Genomic DNA, 17,988 nt, shown 5'->3' with positions numbered 1-17,988 from the left:
ACGATAAAATACTGGGCACAGAAACTGGTAGAAGCCGCGGACACAATTTATAATGACGAAAATTGGAAAATATGATGTCCATAATCATTCCACGTATAATTCCTTTAAGTTTTTGTAATATCGCGCACATATTCACAAGAAATAATTTCATAGAGAAGAGCGTTGAACACATTTGGAACATAATATGCTCGAGTATGTTTACCAAATTTGGTACGTGTGTGAGGAACTGAAAAAGCAGGTGTGTGATGTAAAAGACGGCAAGACACAGTGGGGACTTTAATTGTATCATTCACGAAATGTTTGAGTACCAGTATTTGAATGAAAAGTTATCGGGAATTCGGCAATCTTAGCATCTGAAAAAGGTTCGCATCTTTTGAGCTACATATGTCATGAGGAGCACTCTTTAACATACATTTTAATATCCTGTTTACATGTTGATGCGAAGTACCAGAATAATGAAGAAATATAATTCCATACCCGAGTACAATGCATACATAGACTAACGAGTGAACCAAAAGTTATCTGACAGACGGATGTAAAAATACTTTGATGCAATACAATAAGAAGACGGTTTTACGGACTTTGGCGCTTATGTAAGATAAATCAATCGAAAAAAAAGAAGACCGGAATCAAACCATATACGAAAATACTTTAATGAATCAGAAACATTTATTGGAGGGAGGACAAGAACAATTGACATATCAGGAAGTGTCCACATAAAGTGAGTAAGCAGTGAGACACTCTTGAGTGGGCTATGGAAGCAAACCAACCTTGATTTAGAATGGTTACTGTAGATCACATTTATATCAAAGCAGTTCATTAATTTTCGAACGTCATTCTGAAGCATTGAGAATGCATTTGAAAATTCACGTGTGTGGCAACAAGTGCAGTATCATCTCGATATTTCAATAATTATTGTTTTGTAACATGCAACTTACGGGCATGTTATTACTGCAGCCGGATGCAGCAGAAAATTTCCGTTTGAAAAGTACAGAAAATTAATTCATATAACCCTTGAAGCTAGGAAAAGAAAAGTCGAAGTTTGAAGCGCTGGTGGGAACCTAAAACGTGATGTTTAGACCAAGTTCGAAGTGTGTAGTTTTATTAGTGACGTTGTAGCAAATTACAAAAAAACAACAACAACATAGTTTTATAGGGCTTCAAATCTGAATGCGGTAAAGTCAATGTTGTTTCAGAATTATCGTGTGTATGAATATAACAGTTGGCATTGTTAAATAGTTGTTAAATAGTGTTTTAGAATAAACACGCATCAAATATTTTTCAGTGGTTTAACGTTTACTTTAACACTACAGGAAATAATAAAATTAATGCGAACTGGAGTTTTTGGTGCTTCCCGGGGAACTAAAGCGCTAGCCGTTTGTGAAGTACCAGGTATTACAAGGATAAACTTTGCAGGAACATTTGCAACAAACGCCGAGGCGTTCTACCAGAACGGTTTTGTTTTCCGAGCTGAACACGGGTAGCATCAAAGCAACACTACACATTCGACAACACGTTGCCTGAATGTGTATACAAACGAAGCAGCCTTGCACATAAGCAGAACGGACAGTTCAGTACAGAGGAACCGATAACAATCTGTTGGCGCGAGCATTGTATGCACGCTATCGATACAATGGTAATAAAGTCAACAAATAAAGTAATAAAGCCCACAAATGTGATGCAAAGGAGGTGTCCAAGAGCTATGAAAAAAATGAAGTATATATATTTAGGACAATGGCATAGTTCGGTGCTATCAGCAGAGATAATATTGCTTACGATCCCCTTTTTTTAAAATGAAAAGTATTGTTGCTACAAATGTTTCATTTTTGCTGTCATTCTGCGCCCTGTATCATAAGTGCCTTCTTTATGAGGTCTGATGTATTAAGAGTGTCCTTGTAATGCAGGGGATGTTGTTTATACGGGTATGTATAAGATAGTGCATGTTCTACACACATGGGTGATATTATGAATACAATATATATGTACATCATTACCTTGCCAGGGCGAAAAGGCTGCACAAAGACTGAAGAAAGAACCACACGATACGAGCACGTGTACAATCCGTGTAACATATCTACAGCATGCACATACAACATATACGTACGGTATGTAATGTGTCCTTGTCGCATATGTACAGTACGTTTTATGTATAGGTTGCGTGTGCAAGAATATCAGAATGTTTAGCACCGTATGTATAAAACACGAATTTTCGCGAGTCAAGCAGTTGCCGGCGCCGATTTTGTGCACCAACATCATCTATATGCCGCGTGAATAAAAAAAAATAAATTGTGCTTTCAGAAAAAAAAATATGCCCAAATAATTGCAATGTTGTAGGTGTTTTGAGAGCACGGTTGAAGTGTCGGAGCCTTTAAAGCGCTGTTTGAGATAATTATTTAATTTAGAGTCGTAGATGTAAGCAACCGACTCAATTAACATTTCCGTTCGAGATTCTCAAAAATATTTTCGCACAGTCGTAGTTAGCTGTCTGCCGGATGTGTTTGCCAAAGATAGGTTTCACATGAGCGGTGGATGCGGTGCTTCTTTAATATGCGATCTTTGGTCAGAAGCTAAAAAAGAAAAAGAAAGGAGGATACGTGAGAGTGCGAAATGCAGGGTTCGAGCGCATGCAGTTTCCTTTCCGAGAACTAACTCTCGAGATTGAGTCCGAAGATTAAAGCATTCTTATTTCTCTCCTTCCAAGGACATTTGGGGAAGCGAACGGGGGACATTTTTTGCGAGTATTTGCAGCAGAAACTCGGGGAAATTGAGACCCCTGGCAGTCACTCCGCTCAGACTGTGCTTCGAACGGAACAGCATAGAAAACTTCTCTTAGCGTCGAGCTGTTGCCCGCCAAGAAATGTTGAGTGGAGCAACGAGAACAATTGAACAAATAACCGCAACAACGGAGAGAGTGGCTTCAGACTAAATGACCGATCACGTAATTTACAATCATTGCTTCTCGCACCCCACTCCACGATATTCAGCGGTGATCGATAAAGCCGCTCGTGTTCGAGGAGGAATATGCCGTCAGGCTACGTTTTTTAGTACGTTCTTTCTCGGGTGAGATTCCGCTCTCGGAATAAATTTGTGTTCACTTTCGGCGGAAAGTGATACGGGAGAAACGGTTTCGATGCAAAGCCACGCCAAGTTCAATCCTGCAAACTCTGCAAGCGTATGTCTTCGTGCTCCTCAGAGCCCCCCCTTCCCGCGCCCCCCCCCCCCGCTCGCCTTCCAAACCAAATCCCTACGACAAAATACCTTTTAAATGAGAGTGTGGACAAAGAGTCCATGTCTCTAGTTTTTGCAATTAATGGCTTATTTTGGTTGCATTAGCATACAGATACAGGTTTACACTTCAAATGGCGTAGCTCGCTTTCACAGTTAGTCCCAAATTGACGCGTTATCTGGTGAAATTTGATATGTAGTGAGCGTTAACTTTTCACTAGCGGTGATGATGCAGCAGTATACGTCGAAAAAAAAAGCATACACACTCGATAAAAGACTGATGTAAAATGTTGGTTGCATGCTTGACATATAGCGCTGCCTGCATCTATAGACTTATGTTGCACCACAATATATTAACTATGTCATTTGAGTTTTAATACTGGAAAGCATAAAAGCCGTTCTTCACAAGGTTGGAGACTGGGTCTAACGAAATTGTTTTATTCTTTCCTGGAGAGTTGGCCTGCGCTCTTTTCTGCCTTCTTTCCCTTATGTTTGCCTACAAATTCCGCACTTCGGTACGCACATCCCATCACACCACCGTCACGGGTTTATAAAAGGTGCACAGAGGGTGTACAAATGACATATAGAGGCTGTTCTTTGATCGCCGAGCAATAAAAAAAAATACTTTTTTTAAAGGGCCACCTGATCAAAAGGTAATCCACGGTTTGCAGCATCCACCTTCCATCGGTCCGATCTCTGGTGCGTGCAGCGGCAATTTTCGCAGGGTCCGCCTAAGGAGTCGAATAAAGATATTTTGTGTGTCGAATATACAATGTGTGAATATATCCGCACCAGCATGCCTCATGAGTCTGTTACCATGCTTCTGGCAAAATACTGAAGCCCTCACTTAACTAACAACGCTTCGAGAAACACTGAAAATACTGGCGGGTGTGACTCAGGCGACTCTGACTCTGGGTGTTCTTCCTACGCGGGAGTGAATAAAACTTGTGATCGTCATAGTTAATACGAACAAGCGCTTTCTGTTTCTCCTGCGGGTGGTGCTGAAGATTTATGTTTGGCTTGCCCTGAAGGAGATAGCCTAATGCTTCTTCCTTCCAAAGCATTTGATGTTTGCTCGTTACATCTTGGATTTGCTAACATTAGTTCCCCACAGATGTGTCTTGGCTGTTTTGTTTAAGTCTGACGGTGGCGGTCCAGATAGAAGGGACTAGGAATTAGGACCGCCGTTGCGCAGGATTGGCCATTGAGAGCAAGCAAGTCGCAAGAGAGACTGTCGTAGCACCGGAGCTCACTCAGAAACGAGCTGGCGTATTGAAACGCCAAACGCAGCTTATACCTGATTAACGAAAAATGCCGTTACGAGGACGACGTCATTATACAGTGTGTCCCAGTAAACATTAGCTGCGGCTCCCTATATAGGCGTTGTGAACAGTGGTATATATAATCCTTTCTTTCCTCCCATTCTTGCCATGTCACTGTAGCAGCACGAACAAGTACCTTTCACACACACACACACACACACACACACACACACACACACACACACACACACACACACACACACACACACACACACACACACACACACACACACACACACACACACACACACACACACACACACACACACACACACACACACACACACACACACACGCACGCACGCACGCACGCACGCACGCACGCACGCACACACACACACACACACACACACACACACACACACACACACACGCGCGCGCACACGCACACGCACACACGCACACACACACACACACACACGCGCGCACACGCACACGCACACACGCACACACGCACACAAACACACACACACACACAAGTAAAGAAAAATGCATTAGGAAATACAAAGCACAAGAAACTATATGAGATAAGACATCATTTTTCAGAGTGCCCTGGTGGTACGTTCGCTTAAGGAACAACAAATTGTACATTAAACATCCCACTACGTACACTACGTGGGTGACGGCCCATGTCTATATGTAACACTCGCTGGCTTTCCCGTACACTATATACGGTGAATGTAGCGAATGAAATACAAGAAATTACCCGCGAACCGCTCCAGCAATGCCACAAATAAGCATATTTGTTTATGAGAATAGATTATAACGCTTGTACAAGAAAAAATGATATTTTGTGCATCCGCTAGACATTATCTTCGAATGCCTTGATGGATAGATAAGATGAATTCAAGCGTCAATTAGAGGTGACGCTCCGGCAACACAGGGTAGAGAACACAAATATCTGAAGGAAACAACAAAACAAATTAAATATAGTTTAGGTACTACACTTTACAACGGTGGACTAATCATCATGCCCTTATTCGGTGATAAACTTTGTTTTTGACAGAATTTCCCGAAAGTGCGATTTTTATTCAAAATCCTTGAACAGTACGTACATCGCTTCGCGGTGAAGCCACGCAGCTTTCTTGACGGCTTATAGAGCTCTCGAAGTAGTCTGCTGACTCTACTCGCGTTCCACTCAAATGCACGGCACGCAAGTAAATCGTCCAGCGAGGACATCGTCCGTGTTTTAGGCCGGATGCCTGCGGCCACGGAAATCTGTCCAGCGCTAATGGACCTCTCGAAGGAGATGCCGCCGCGAGATTAATTATTGCAATGAATGTGGGTCTCCTTGCATAATTTCGCTCAGGTCTCGGACTTTTCCTACACATTTCGCGCACATTAGTTTTCATTATTCTACCTCTCGGTTCCTTTCTGAGCATTTGCTTAAAACACAGCCAACTGGACAGCTTAGCATATATATATAGGGCAACGAGAATATACCGGGGGATGCTTTCTTTCGCACGTCAAAAGATAAAAGCTTGATTTCTTTTTCTTTGTTTATTAATATTATTTTGTAAATGCGTATAAGGAGATGTTGTCTGCCTGATACGCCAACTACTGCTCTTCAATGTTTGGCTAAAATAAAACAAAAAATTCGCCGAAAGTTACGATGCTCTATAATGCGAAATTTGAGCGCAGCTCCATACGTGTTTTCATTTCGCGATATATTGGCTGACGCGGAGAAGCTGTCTCGTGCGGCACTTTGCAGACGGAGCGAAGTGTGGCGAGAATGCCTCGCTAATCGGCAGATCGCGAGAGGCAGCGCGTGGATGACACGTGGGCGCATTTCACAGCAGCCGCCACAGACAGACCTCCACTCATGTAGCGCTTTCTTTTTTTCATACCAATGGCGCGCGCTATACGGTGGCGCCATCTCGTAGCCATCGCCGCCGCAGAGCCCGTCTTGCGCGGCACTACGCTTTTCTTCTCACGCTTTCGCCATACCCTCCTCCTCCGCTTTCCTCATCGCGCTCTCTTCGCCATCGCCGTCTTTCATCCACCACTACGCTCCGCGTTCGATCTTTCATCCTTAGCTGTGCTCGTTCACTCGGTTACGAGGGACGTTGATGCTCGCCGTAGGAACGGGCGCCTAAGAGCTGCACTTTAACATGGAAGCGATAGTGGTAGAAATCAATAAATAAAAGTTTTGTCCCCATGCAAGTTTCACAATTAAACCTTTGCAGGACGTGCTAAAATGTAGAGCAACTACGTTGAAAGGAGCTATATGGTCTACCAGGGCTCTGTATATTAGTTAAAGCGCCATGATACTTGTATGCACTTTGCACAACGTTTTGAGCTCGCTCTCGGATATTTTCATCGGTGTGAATATTAACTCACATTTCGCTGACAGCAAGTAACTTAAGTGGATGTAAGGTATTTTTACAATCTACGACAGGTGGTAGCATTGTTGAGGGCTAGGAGGTCTGAGGTTGGTGTTAGTCGGTTTGAACATATTCATGTGAAACCACGACAACGAACGATTTTCCAGGTGTCGTGTGTGTGCTAGCCGCCGTTCGTTCTTTTGACTTAGTGGCGCGTTTCACTTCGTCATAACGGGAGTGTTCGGGATGCAAGCAGACCTAGCCTGACAAGGGCTTGTCCCCGTTTGCCGTGCCTGGACACAGAGAACCACCAACAAGCCACGCTATATACTACTGGATCAAGAAACCAGTTCTGCTACAAAGATTCGGGCAAATTCCTGTGGCTAGAATGTGTAAGGCGGACGCTGAGAGTAAGCAAGTATTGCTACAAAATCACGCTATCAAAGCAGCAGTCGAAGCAGCACTCGAAGCAGCACCAAATTCGTGCTATGATGTTGCCTTTTGTGAAGTCTTCCGTGTGCCACATAAGTAAAGAACACAAAGCGTATAATTCAAATTTGTATTTGAAAGCTCTTGTGCTTTCTTTTTTCTTAAAGTAGGATCACCTTTTTCTTGCTGCGGGAGAAACGCATTGCCTCCGCACCGTTCGCAAAGCAAAACGACTATCGCAAAAACGCGCCGTAGGTTTGCCGCATCCCATCATTTCCTTTTAAACAACTCCGAGGCGAAATAAATAAGAAATCCTGTTGCAGAGAAAAATGGTATAAGCGATGTGCACCGTGCGCGTGAGCTTTTGCAGACGCTGGGTGTCATGCCCTATATAGCACGCCACAAGAAAACCTTGTTTTTGTACTCCGGATGGAAATTGTTCGCCTCTACTGCTCCTGCCGCATGCCCGCGTATGAATGGATAACTTAATTTATTGCCTTTGCCATATGATGTTAGGCGTATGGCCCGGTAAGCATCTCTAGTACAAATGAAGCAATGCCCCTTTATCTGTGGGCCGTAGGTTATAAAAAATGCGTGCTAAACGTCTCAACAAAGTGGTCATTATGTCGAACATAGTGCGCTGTTCATTGTTATGGCATCCTGCATAGCCTAAGCACTTGGCCCATTCTTCGCGAACACACAATTCAAATAAATATTCACGGACGAGGTAAGAGGGAACCTGCTGGACCATTCAATAACGTTATTGCCAGCCAAGGGGGAAATGAAATGTTGATCTCCGAGTATTCTGAGCGGGACTGGCGGTAAATGAAGGCTTGAAGCCTGAGCAGCACTAGTCTGTAGTTATGATGATGGGAGAGAAAACACAGAAGGAGAGATTGTGAGGACGACGATGACTTCCAAATGACTCATATTTCTTTCGAAACGACAGCTTGCTCTCCTATGTAGCAAGGAAAATTAAAGAAAGTGAAGGCATTGTGTGCATTTACAAGGAAAACTGAGAGAAATAGATCGAAGCAGTTCCGAAAAGAAAAAGAAACCCTGTCGTCTTCTTATTCGTCACCAAAGCGTGTACTCGCGCTTTGTAGTCGCAAATTAAGACTGTTGTTTAGCATCCTGTATTGATTATATATTCTTTTGCTGAAAATACGTTGCTGACCCAAAAGAATAATAATTTGTCTCCAGCCTAATATATGCTACTTTTCGTCACTTGCCATAAACTAAGAAAAAGTAGAATCAGGAAATTAGCAAATAGTAAACATCAGAATCACTTTCATAGCCTTTTAGTTCTTTTATGAAAATAACTGAAACATTTCTTACTAAATATTGCGCCATTTATCAGTAAGATAAAATCCTTCTGTAGTATAAAATAAAGATGAATTGTGTAGCAGCATTGATGCACAGCGACGCGTCATATTTCCTGCTATAAATTACGCATCCTTGTTGATTGTAGCCTAGAGAGCGTACAATATACAAGGACAGGATAGACGAAATGACTAGTAAATAGCGAAATTGCCCGCTACTGTGATAATATCTCTCGTAAACTTATAATGCTGAGTCACAGATGGCGTTGCCTTTTTGTTATAAAGTGATTTGGGGCTATCTCCGGGCCTCTTCCTGTACAATATCGGTAAAATATAAGTTGCCTGCTGAAAGTAGACAACGGAAATTCAGCGACTCATCTTTCGCAGTCGTCTGGACTCTCTAGACAGGCGCCCTTTCTCTGTTCAAAAAGTGCTGTGCACTTATCGTGCCCCAACAAACAGAGATAAGCTCTGGAGGCTCTACGGTGTTTTTTTGTAGACAGTGAATTGAAAAATTCCTCGTCAGGCACTGTGGTGTTTTCTTGTAGACACTGAATTGATAAATTTTTCATCCACACTAGTCGATGGGTATTTTTAATTTCCTCATATGGTCTGTCCATGTTTGTGTTCTTCTTGCAGTCTTAGAGACATTTTTTTCCCACTCTGTGATACAGGGATTTGCTCTTTTAGTATTTCACCATTAGGATATAGACTTTTGGTAGTGTGTAATATTTAGATTTTTCTTTTTGTATTAGCTATTTTTCCTTCCTATGCTTTCGAGATAGCTGACCCTCATTGGGGCGAAACTTCTAATATTCTACATTTAATAAAGCGGAAGAAGGGACTGAAGTCGTTAATTGTGAAAATCGGGCAACTGTCTTTGAATATGGCACATCTAGCTATACACTCACGTCCACGTAGACTCCCGACAGTTTGTAGGCCTGTCCCGGCGGGTTCTCGCTCGGAAGAAAGCGGAAGAACTCGCGATGGTTCTTGTACCACTTGACCGAGTACAAGTCGTCCGACTCCAGGTCGAACGAGCAGTTGAGCCACAAGGGGTCGCCCCTGATGACCGCGCTAGGCATATCCAGCCGCACCAGCCGCAGGCACTCGCACAATCCTGCAGCAATGAATGAAGAGCACGTGATCAGACTGCGCAGGACAGGTTGCGTTACATGACATTGAAAACAACAAGTAAGCACACAAAAAAATAAAGCGGTAGGAGAGCTACACAAGGGAACACATCTCATGATAACAGCATTTGCAGAAGTCATCTGAGTAATTGAGCTTAGGATATTGTCTTTAAAGCTCAATCAGTAGACGCAGAAACACTACAGTTGCTCTAGTCTTATTCTGTCGTAGTTTCATAGGAGTGTGCGAATGTGCGAAATCTTGAATACGAATCGAATAATCATTGCTATTTGATTCGCACTCGATTCGACGAGCGACTGTTGAAATTTCTCAAATATTCGTGTTTGTTCGAATGTAAGAGGTAACGACACATATATGGTGAGGCAGTCTTCGCCTTACGTATACGCCCTGTAAAAAATATATCAGATTGTCAAAAAGGACGAAAAAAAATCCTGCCTGAATTCACGTACGATGACCATCTAAGTATGCGAATAGCCGTAACGCTAAGTATGGACAGCTGGGCTAGTTGGTTGTTATTAGCATTATGAAATATCGTTCCAGCGCACAATTGAACACGGACGAGAAGAGAAAGAGAACACGAACGCCGGACTTCAACTTCAACAGAGTTTAAGTCCGGCGTTCGTGTTGTTTTTCTCTTCTCGTCCGTGTTTAATTGTGCGCTGGAACGATATTTCATAATGCTAGCCGTAACGCGTCATGTTTGAGGCGTGTACAGCATCCAGATTCCTCTCTGCTTCTCCCTCTGGACTAGCTGCGCATTGTGGCGGCACCGCCGTGAAGTCGGCGCATTATCAGCGGTACACACAGAGTTACTCAAGTTGGCATCAAAGAAGTTCACTGAATGGCGGCACATACGCAGTGGCTCACACGCACCACCTCGTCGAGCAAGGACACGACATCACGTTACAGTGGATTCCAAGCCACTGTGGCACATTGGGCAATGAACGTGCCGATGCAGCAGCACGATCTGCACATGAGGAGGGCTTGCAAGACTCGATACCATTCTAGAGAACAGACGCATGCAATGAATATTCATATGCTAGCAAATGAAACCTTAAGATCTTTATGGAACACACCAAGCTTGAAGCACACACGTCTGTACAGACTGCACACACGTCCCTTCGACTTCGACCCCTATATGGACACTCTCCACTCGAGACAACAGTACTTTGCCTACTGCAATTCTCTTTTCTTTATTTTACTACAGATGAATGAAATCACCTAGGCAATGTCATCGTGGAAGATATAGCTACGAAATCTTTATAAGCGTCCCTAAAAACGTCGGGGTGCGAGAATATCCCCGAAATAGAAACGTCGTAATAATATTACACTTTTTTCTGTCTTATTTTCTTATATAGATCTGAAGTTTCTTAGTGATTCTCCTGCTGGTGAGCGAAATCTTTATAGAACTTTCTATACGAGTACCCCACCAGTTATAATTATTCGCTAAATTAGAAATTGCGCAGAACAGATATGCCTGGTTTAAATCAAATGAATTGTCCCTTTATGCAAGCGTTTCAGTTTGCGTCGCACAATTGCATAGGCAAATTAGGGTTTCTTTGTGACTGGAGATGGCAGTATTAAATGACAGTCGCATTACAAGCGTCTTGTTGATAGCTTAGACATTATTTTCTGCTTTCCATTTCTTGCTCCCTTTGGAGTAATTTTTCTCTATACTCTCACCTGTGCGACCTTGGTATGTCGTTCAACGTTCTAACATGAATAAAATAATAATAAAAAATGGAATAAAGAAAGCCAGACCAGATCTTCTTATGAGCCGACAAGAAAGACAGCCAAGAAGTTCGGAAAGCCGTTTGGGTGAAATAACTTAACGCAAACAAAAGGCTTCCAGAAGCACTACAGGCTTGGAGGCTCAAGATTAAGCTAAAGAGTAGGAGAGGACAGAGACCTCTGACCATACTGGTGCTATGAGCTTCCTCTCAAGTGAGTGATCCTTTTGCAAACCTAATATATAACAAGAAGAACACAAGCGATGAATTGCAATAATTGTTTGAAATTCACGCAAAAGTAATGGACGAAGTTCAATACGTAGTTGTCCGTTCATTGTTGCGCCGTTAACTAAAGCTATATATACTGAGAATTGAGCCGTGTATAGTTTATTAGCAACATTTTGCATGAAGCACCGAACGTTTCTTTGTAGGTAGTAATTATATTGGGCCTACAATCGCATAGTGATTTCTGGTGCCATACCAGTCACAACACAAACCGATATCTCCGTAGCGCTAACTTAGCTAACTCACGATAGTTCTTCACACTAGTTGTCAACTAGTGTGAAAAGGCCATGCATTGTCAGGACTAGCGTCAGACTACTCAACGTAAAACAAGTACGGACGATATGCACACACAAAATTTAAGCTCTCAGCAAATGCGTGTGTTATTGCGTTCAAGCATTTCTAGCCCGTTTGGAGCCTCGCGCTCCAAGACAGTAGTTTATTGTTTGTCTTCGCATACGTTTATCTTTAAGACAGGGTCATTCTAGGCCTTTTGAAAGCTGCCTGATAACAATGTCGCGCGTCGTGAATAAAGCAACGCTGGCGGGAAGGAATTAGTGTGTTTAACTGGGTAGAATGACACGTGCAACGAACACAAATGAACATGACGCACCACACACACGTTACGCATGGCTTTTACATCGCGTCTCCGTTGAGTGCCTGTGACAATCCCAAGTGAATGCGCAAATCTGCACGCGAGTGGTCGTCGTCTTGGAGTCTCTCGCACGGTTATAAGTGGCCGTTGCAAAAAAAAAAAATATCAATTTTAGTACTCGAAAGAAGCAACAAAGGCATTCTGAGATGCGACGAACTTAAAAGCTTAAAAATTACAACAGCCCCAACGCGCTGCAAAACGCGCAGCGAAAAGCTAAGCCAAGACTGCGCAGTTTACGGGCTTATCGGCCTTGTTTCATAAGCGCCTTTCAGAGGGTTTAATTATGAAAGCTCTATGCAACAGCCGGGGGTGTGGCAAGTTTGGGAAAGTAGGTGCTTCCACCCCACCTCCGCTCCTTCTCATTTTCAAAACAAAATTAGGCGGACCACTCCCGTTTCAATATTGACATATTTCAAGAGGTTGCGGAATAATGAGAACAAAAAGAAATCCCCCAAGACAACGCACAAGCCACTTCCATTAAATATTTTCTTTTCGAAATATTTTCAGGATTGATATTTGATGTTCAGGATTGATTATCCTTGGCGGCCTAAGGCTCGTGTAGTTACTCCTCATGTTTTTTGTAGGTGGTCTAAGCATGTTAACAATGACATTTTAGTTGAATCATCAATCACTGAACGCGGGTCGTAATTTAGCGCAGCAGTCTGATGGCAGAGAAGCTGTCAGTTTGTCGAAGGACGAATGACATAAAAGAAAGTGCTAGCAGTTTGTTTTCCTTTAACCACTACTTATCATACCACTATAGAGGTTTGTATAGCCATCGGGCGCTTACTGAAGCCCACCTAATCGAGAAACAAGCAGCACGTGTAAACCTCAAGTTTTATGCGGATAATCGTTAACAAACTGCTTGCAAGCACAAAATACAGGTTGTCGGGTATTGACAGCTAACTCTCTATAAAACGTTGTGCTAAAGGGCCAAAGCAAACATTATAGCACACAGCTATCTTGCAGAGCACACGTCGAAATTGCGTCCCTGATGAAAACTTCTATGCAACGTAAAAAGAAAAAGAAGGGCTATTGAAAAGTTTCTGAGCGAATCGCTTGCATTTTGTGTCTGTCGCGAAGTTTAGAGCAGGCGTACACTAAAAGAAACAGAAAGTTGGTCCGTTGTCGTGAGTTGCGAAGAGATTTTCGGAAATTAAAGCAACAGAGTGCATGTATATATATTTCACAACGAACGATGCAATGCCAAAGATATATGATCCATTAATCAAGCTAGTGCCATTGAGCAAGATTGTCGAAAGTTGTTTTTTTTTTTACTACGTGTGTTGAAAGAGGGAGGGGGACGTTGATCACCGGCAGCGAACCACGTGAAGTGCACCGAAGCAACTTGCGTTCCGGTAATTAGCGGTAATGCTCCTGTCTTCAAAGGACGTATACATAGCTTATACGTAGAAAGTGTCGACAGTTTAAGAGCCAAAATACAGTAAGATACTTTCATATCGCTTGCTTTCTATGCAAAACATTATTTCCTTTTTGACAGGCAGCAACTCAATTAGTACGATACACGTCTTCTAATCATCAATCAACTTCGTGATCTAGGACTAGGCCATTATCAGCGTCATTAATATATCATTCGAACGCCAACATTTATCTACCGCAGCATGAGTAGCATTGTAGAATATTTTTATTTTATTTTTGAATTGCTGTTATTAAGTGCCTTGGAAAAATAGTTTGGCACGCCAGAATGTGACTGCATGGCTTAACGTCATCATAAACACTTATTCCACACTTTTAAACAACACTTGACACGTTTACACATAGTAGAAGCGCATCATAAGCAAACATCAAAAGAAAATGGCAAGACATCTGCCTGGTTGGACAGAAAACACATTGGTGTGCTTTCTGTTTAAATAGGTAGGGCTGCGATTGTTCCTTCACCAGTGCGAAATTGAAGAAGACATCGGAACTAGTGCTTTGCACCACTTATTCTTTTACCGCCTAACACGAGAAAACAAACTTAGTGGAGAAATACGAAAAGCATATTGTATCATATTGTATCACCTTTGAACATAAGGTGATCAGCAAATATCAGGAAGTACGCGTCAGAGAAAAGATGTTGTTCGTTCGGTTCCAGGATGCCGATTGCCACAAACTCACGAATAGCGCTTAAGTTCTTACAAGACGACTTAGCCACGGTTTCCCGTAAAAACAGTCACAACAGCGTTCGGCGTGTGTTTGTACCCGATGATCGCAAGTGCTTTACTTTTGATCAACGCAGGTACCACCTGTCATGCCGTACCGGCCACTTAAAGCCTCCACCGAATGCTAGGTGTCGGAAGTTAGGTTCTTCCATGCCCCATTTGGGCCGTTTGCTGCTCATAGAGTGAGACAAAAAGTTCATATGCAAGGCAGGGGCAACAAGAGTAAGAAAATGTGACTTTGTGAACACAAGTGCGAAGTGTTGTTTAAATCAGGCGCACTGCCGGATCCAGAGGGAGTCCCTGAGGGCCCAGGATCCCCCGGAAAATGCCGGCTCTTTAGCGCTTGCAGTATCTACCCCTGCCCAGGCGAGTCAAAAGTGCTTATGACACACCACACAGATCAAGAACAAGAATCCTTGAATACTTAAAACAACAAATGAGCTCTTTTAAAGTGAAACCAAAGAAAAACTCACGACATCAGTTTTGACTGATAAAGCGTTGTTTCAAAACTCTATTTTCGTCAACTTCGCGCACCAGCCGTGCTAAATAAGTAATTATGGCGTTGCACTGCGGAGCTTGAAGTAACGGGTTCGAATGCTGCCGCGACGGCCGCACTCCGAATGCAAGAGAGAGAGAGAGAAGGCAAGGACAGCAAAGGCAGGGAGGTCAACCAAAAGAGCACCCGGTTTGCTACCCTACACTGGGGGAGGGGTAAAGGGTAAAAGAAAGAGGAAATAAGGGAGAGAGTAAGCACTGAATGCGTGTGGGACGGACACTGTACAGAGGGGCACTATAAACGGTCTCTTAAGCAGGTGCACTTCAAGGATTGCACTAGTGCACGAATTGCTTTTCGTGCCAGTGACGGGTGTGGCCACAGTCCGACTATCTTTGACTCAGTGAACGGTCTTGAGTTCAGTTGGTGCAAAGTCGCCCGCAGAGAGAGGACGAAATGCAAAACGACAAAAAGAAAAAAAAAACGTTCTGGTACAGCGTATTTGTTGCACGTTAAAGGACCCGAGGTGGTGAAAATAATCGGGAGTCCCCCTAAGATGTGCCTAAAAATACCAGATTGTGGTTTTGTAGAACGTTAGCATCTATTTACTGTTTTTACTGTTAAAAAATGAGATGACTAGACTCTAGCAAAAGCCGTCAATGTTTGTGACGTCACGGCGAGTTAGTGCGAAAACTTCAAGGCGGCCTCGCTAGTTGGTCGTCGTTATTGCTCTTTTCCTGGATTACGAAGCATCTTCTCGCGGCAACAGTCCCTTTTTTGGCATTGTAGAGGAGTAATGTACTAACACCAGCCCAAGTTATATTTCCCTCCAGTGTCTGACACTCTCTCTTTCTCTCCATTCCTTATACACGCAGTGTTAATCAACATAACAATTGCCTAACAACGATCTTTTGAGCCAACACACTAACGCTGCAATTGTCAGTAGCTCTGGACCACAATGTTATTTCGAACTTCGTTAACTCTACGTCTGTCTATTGTTCTGGTAACGCTTCCCGGCCGCTCTCAATGTAATCCAAAATTCGTTAGTTCACTAGTCAGTTATTCCAATAGCTAATTAACGCAAGTCCAATAACCGTGCTAGAGTCTGTATTGTCAGAGTTCTCACATTTGTGTCTTTTTCCGTTGGTTGAACAAACGAGGACAGCTTTTCGTTCTCTCGTGCGAAATATTTCACGCGAAAGATCGGCTTGTTCGAGACATCAGCTGTCTGCGCACAGAGGCGTGTAGTTTGTACGACAACATCGAGCTTCAGTGGTGGCCAGCTCTCAGTGGCATAACGGTCCATGTTGAGGTTGATCGCGCTGCTGAAGTGGTGCGTGGTGACACGTAACGACTGCTCTACCTTTGTCTGTAATAGAGACGCGTCAGCTCTCGTCAGTGCCGTCGCGTGGAGCTGTGAACGTGTTCTCTAAAAAAAGTATCTAAACAAACCATAGTCTTAAAAAAAGGAACAATTTTAGAGGAACAGAAACAGTAGATTGGATGCAAAGGATGCAAAAAAAAGTATAACGGAGATATACAAGAATGGCAAGAAATAAGTTAGAAAGGAAAATCTGCACGATAACACAAAGGGCAGGGCGTTGCTATTTGAGGCCTGATCTGGTCGCCTATGAGAACAAAAACATACCGAAGCAAGTATTCGCAACCGGATGAGACATTCGTCTGCTGCAGCCGAAATCAGGAGACAAGTAAGTACTTCCTATAATGAAATGCGAAGGTATTGTCCCGGCGAGACCACTAGGAAACGCTAGGAAAAAGTGCCGGGATTTAAAGAGGATGGAAGCATTAACCGGTCCGCATTGGAGATAAGCGAGCTATGTTTAGGGTATCGGAGGAAAAAAAAAACAGGGAAGAAATTGATAGGACCGGATCCTTTACAGGCACAGGTAATCAGACAAGGTGGATATAGAGGTATTAAGGAAAAGAGAATATATTAAGTAGACATTAACAAAATGCTTGACTGATAAATATGTATAGAATATCTGATTGGCTCAAGCAGGCTAGGTGACTATTATTCGCCACCCTGTTTCGAAGGGGACACCAATAAGTCACCATAATCATCACCATTTGGTGGGATTCGGAACAGTACTGATCCATTCGCGTAATCAACGCGACATCCAATTTTCCCATGCCGAGCTGCTTTACAAAGCATGACCGTGCGTATCTACAACGTACTCGGTTAAACGCAATCTACGCGACCTACTTGCTAAAACTGCATTTGACACTATCGTATTTGTGCATCGGCGCACGTAGTTTGGGGCCTCAAAGCCGTCATATTCGCTGTGAGTTTTCGTGGCAGTTCCCTAGAGCTGCATCAACCACGTTTTCTAGACGTTGGAACAGCGTTTTTTCCGACGTGGAGCCCACGGCCAGTTGAAGCCTGAAATTGTGCAACTTCATCACCACATGAAAGAAAAAAAAGTCGCGAAATTTATTTCCAGTGGTTGCCCGGCCATGGCGGTATCCCTTGGAATGATTACACAGAGAAGACTGCTCGGGCATCACGTGAATAAGACCATACGTTCCCAGTGCACTTTCCAGGACAGACGCTGCGAGGCAGCTTCACCGCCTAACGCGCACACTTCCGTTAACTTAGTGGTACGCTTCAAATATAAGGCCCACCATACCACACGAACTAAACCCTTCGCTGCAACTATGGCATCCACCGGGGGCGGCTTGCACGAACATTAATTAAGGAAAATAATAATGAATTTAAGAACGCGTTCTTTAATGTTCCATGCGTACGTGGACAGTTGCGGACGCCCAACTAAAATTGTTTTCTCATGGAACAGCACTGCTAGGCTGCCGGCGCTTCGTGCGCAACGAAGGCGCCATCAGCCTTCCTTCGGGACACCACGTGCCTGAACCAGA

At 43.3% G+C, this 17,988-nt stretch overlaps 1 protein-coding gene across 4 annotated transcripts in view; it reads right to left on the bottom strand.

The window, feature by feature from the left end:
• LOC135914684 (uncharacterized) overlaps positions 1–17,988 on the bottom strand; it is a 200,187-nt gene that overhangs the window by 24,521 nt on the left and 157,678 nt on the right. For all 4 annotated transcript variants that reach the window (XM_070537520.1, XM_070537521.1, XM_065447630.1 and 1 more), the window contains exon 2: positions 9,534–9,742. In XM_070537520.1, the coding sequence (XP_070393621.1) occupies positions 9,534–9,707 (174 nt within the window). In that variant the 5' untranslated portion in view covers positions 9,708–9,742. The remainder of the gene's footprint in view (positions 1–9,533; positions 9,743–17,988) is intronic.

Source organism: Dermacentor albipictus, chromosome 4 (assembly GCF_038994185.2).
Source record: "Dermacentor albipictus isolate Rhodes 1998 colony chromosome 4, USDA_Dalb.pri_finalv2, whole genome shotgun sequence".
Lineage (NCBI taxonomy): Eukaryota > Metazoa > Arthropoda > Arachnida > Ixodida > Ixodidae > Dermacentor > Dermacentor albipictus.
This window is presented reverse-complemented; position numbering and strand designations above follow the sequence as displayed.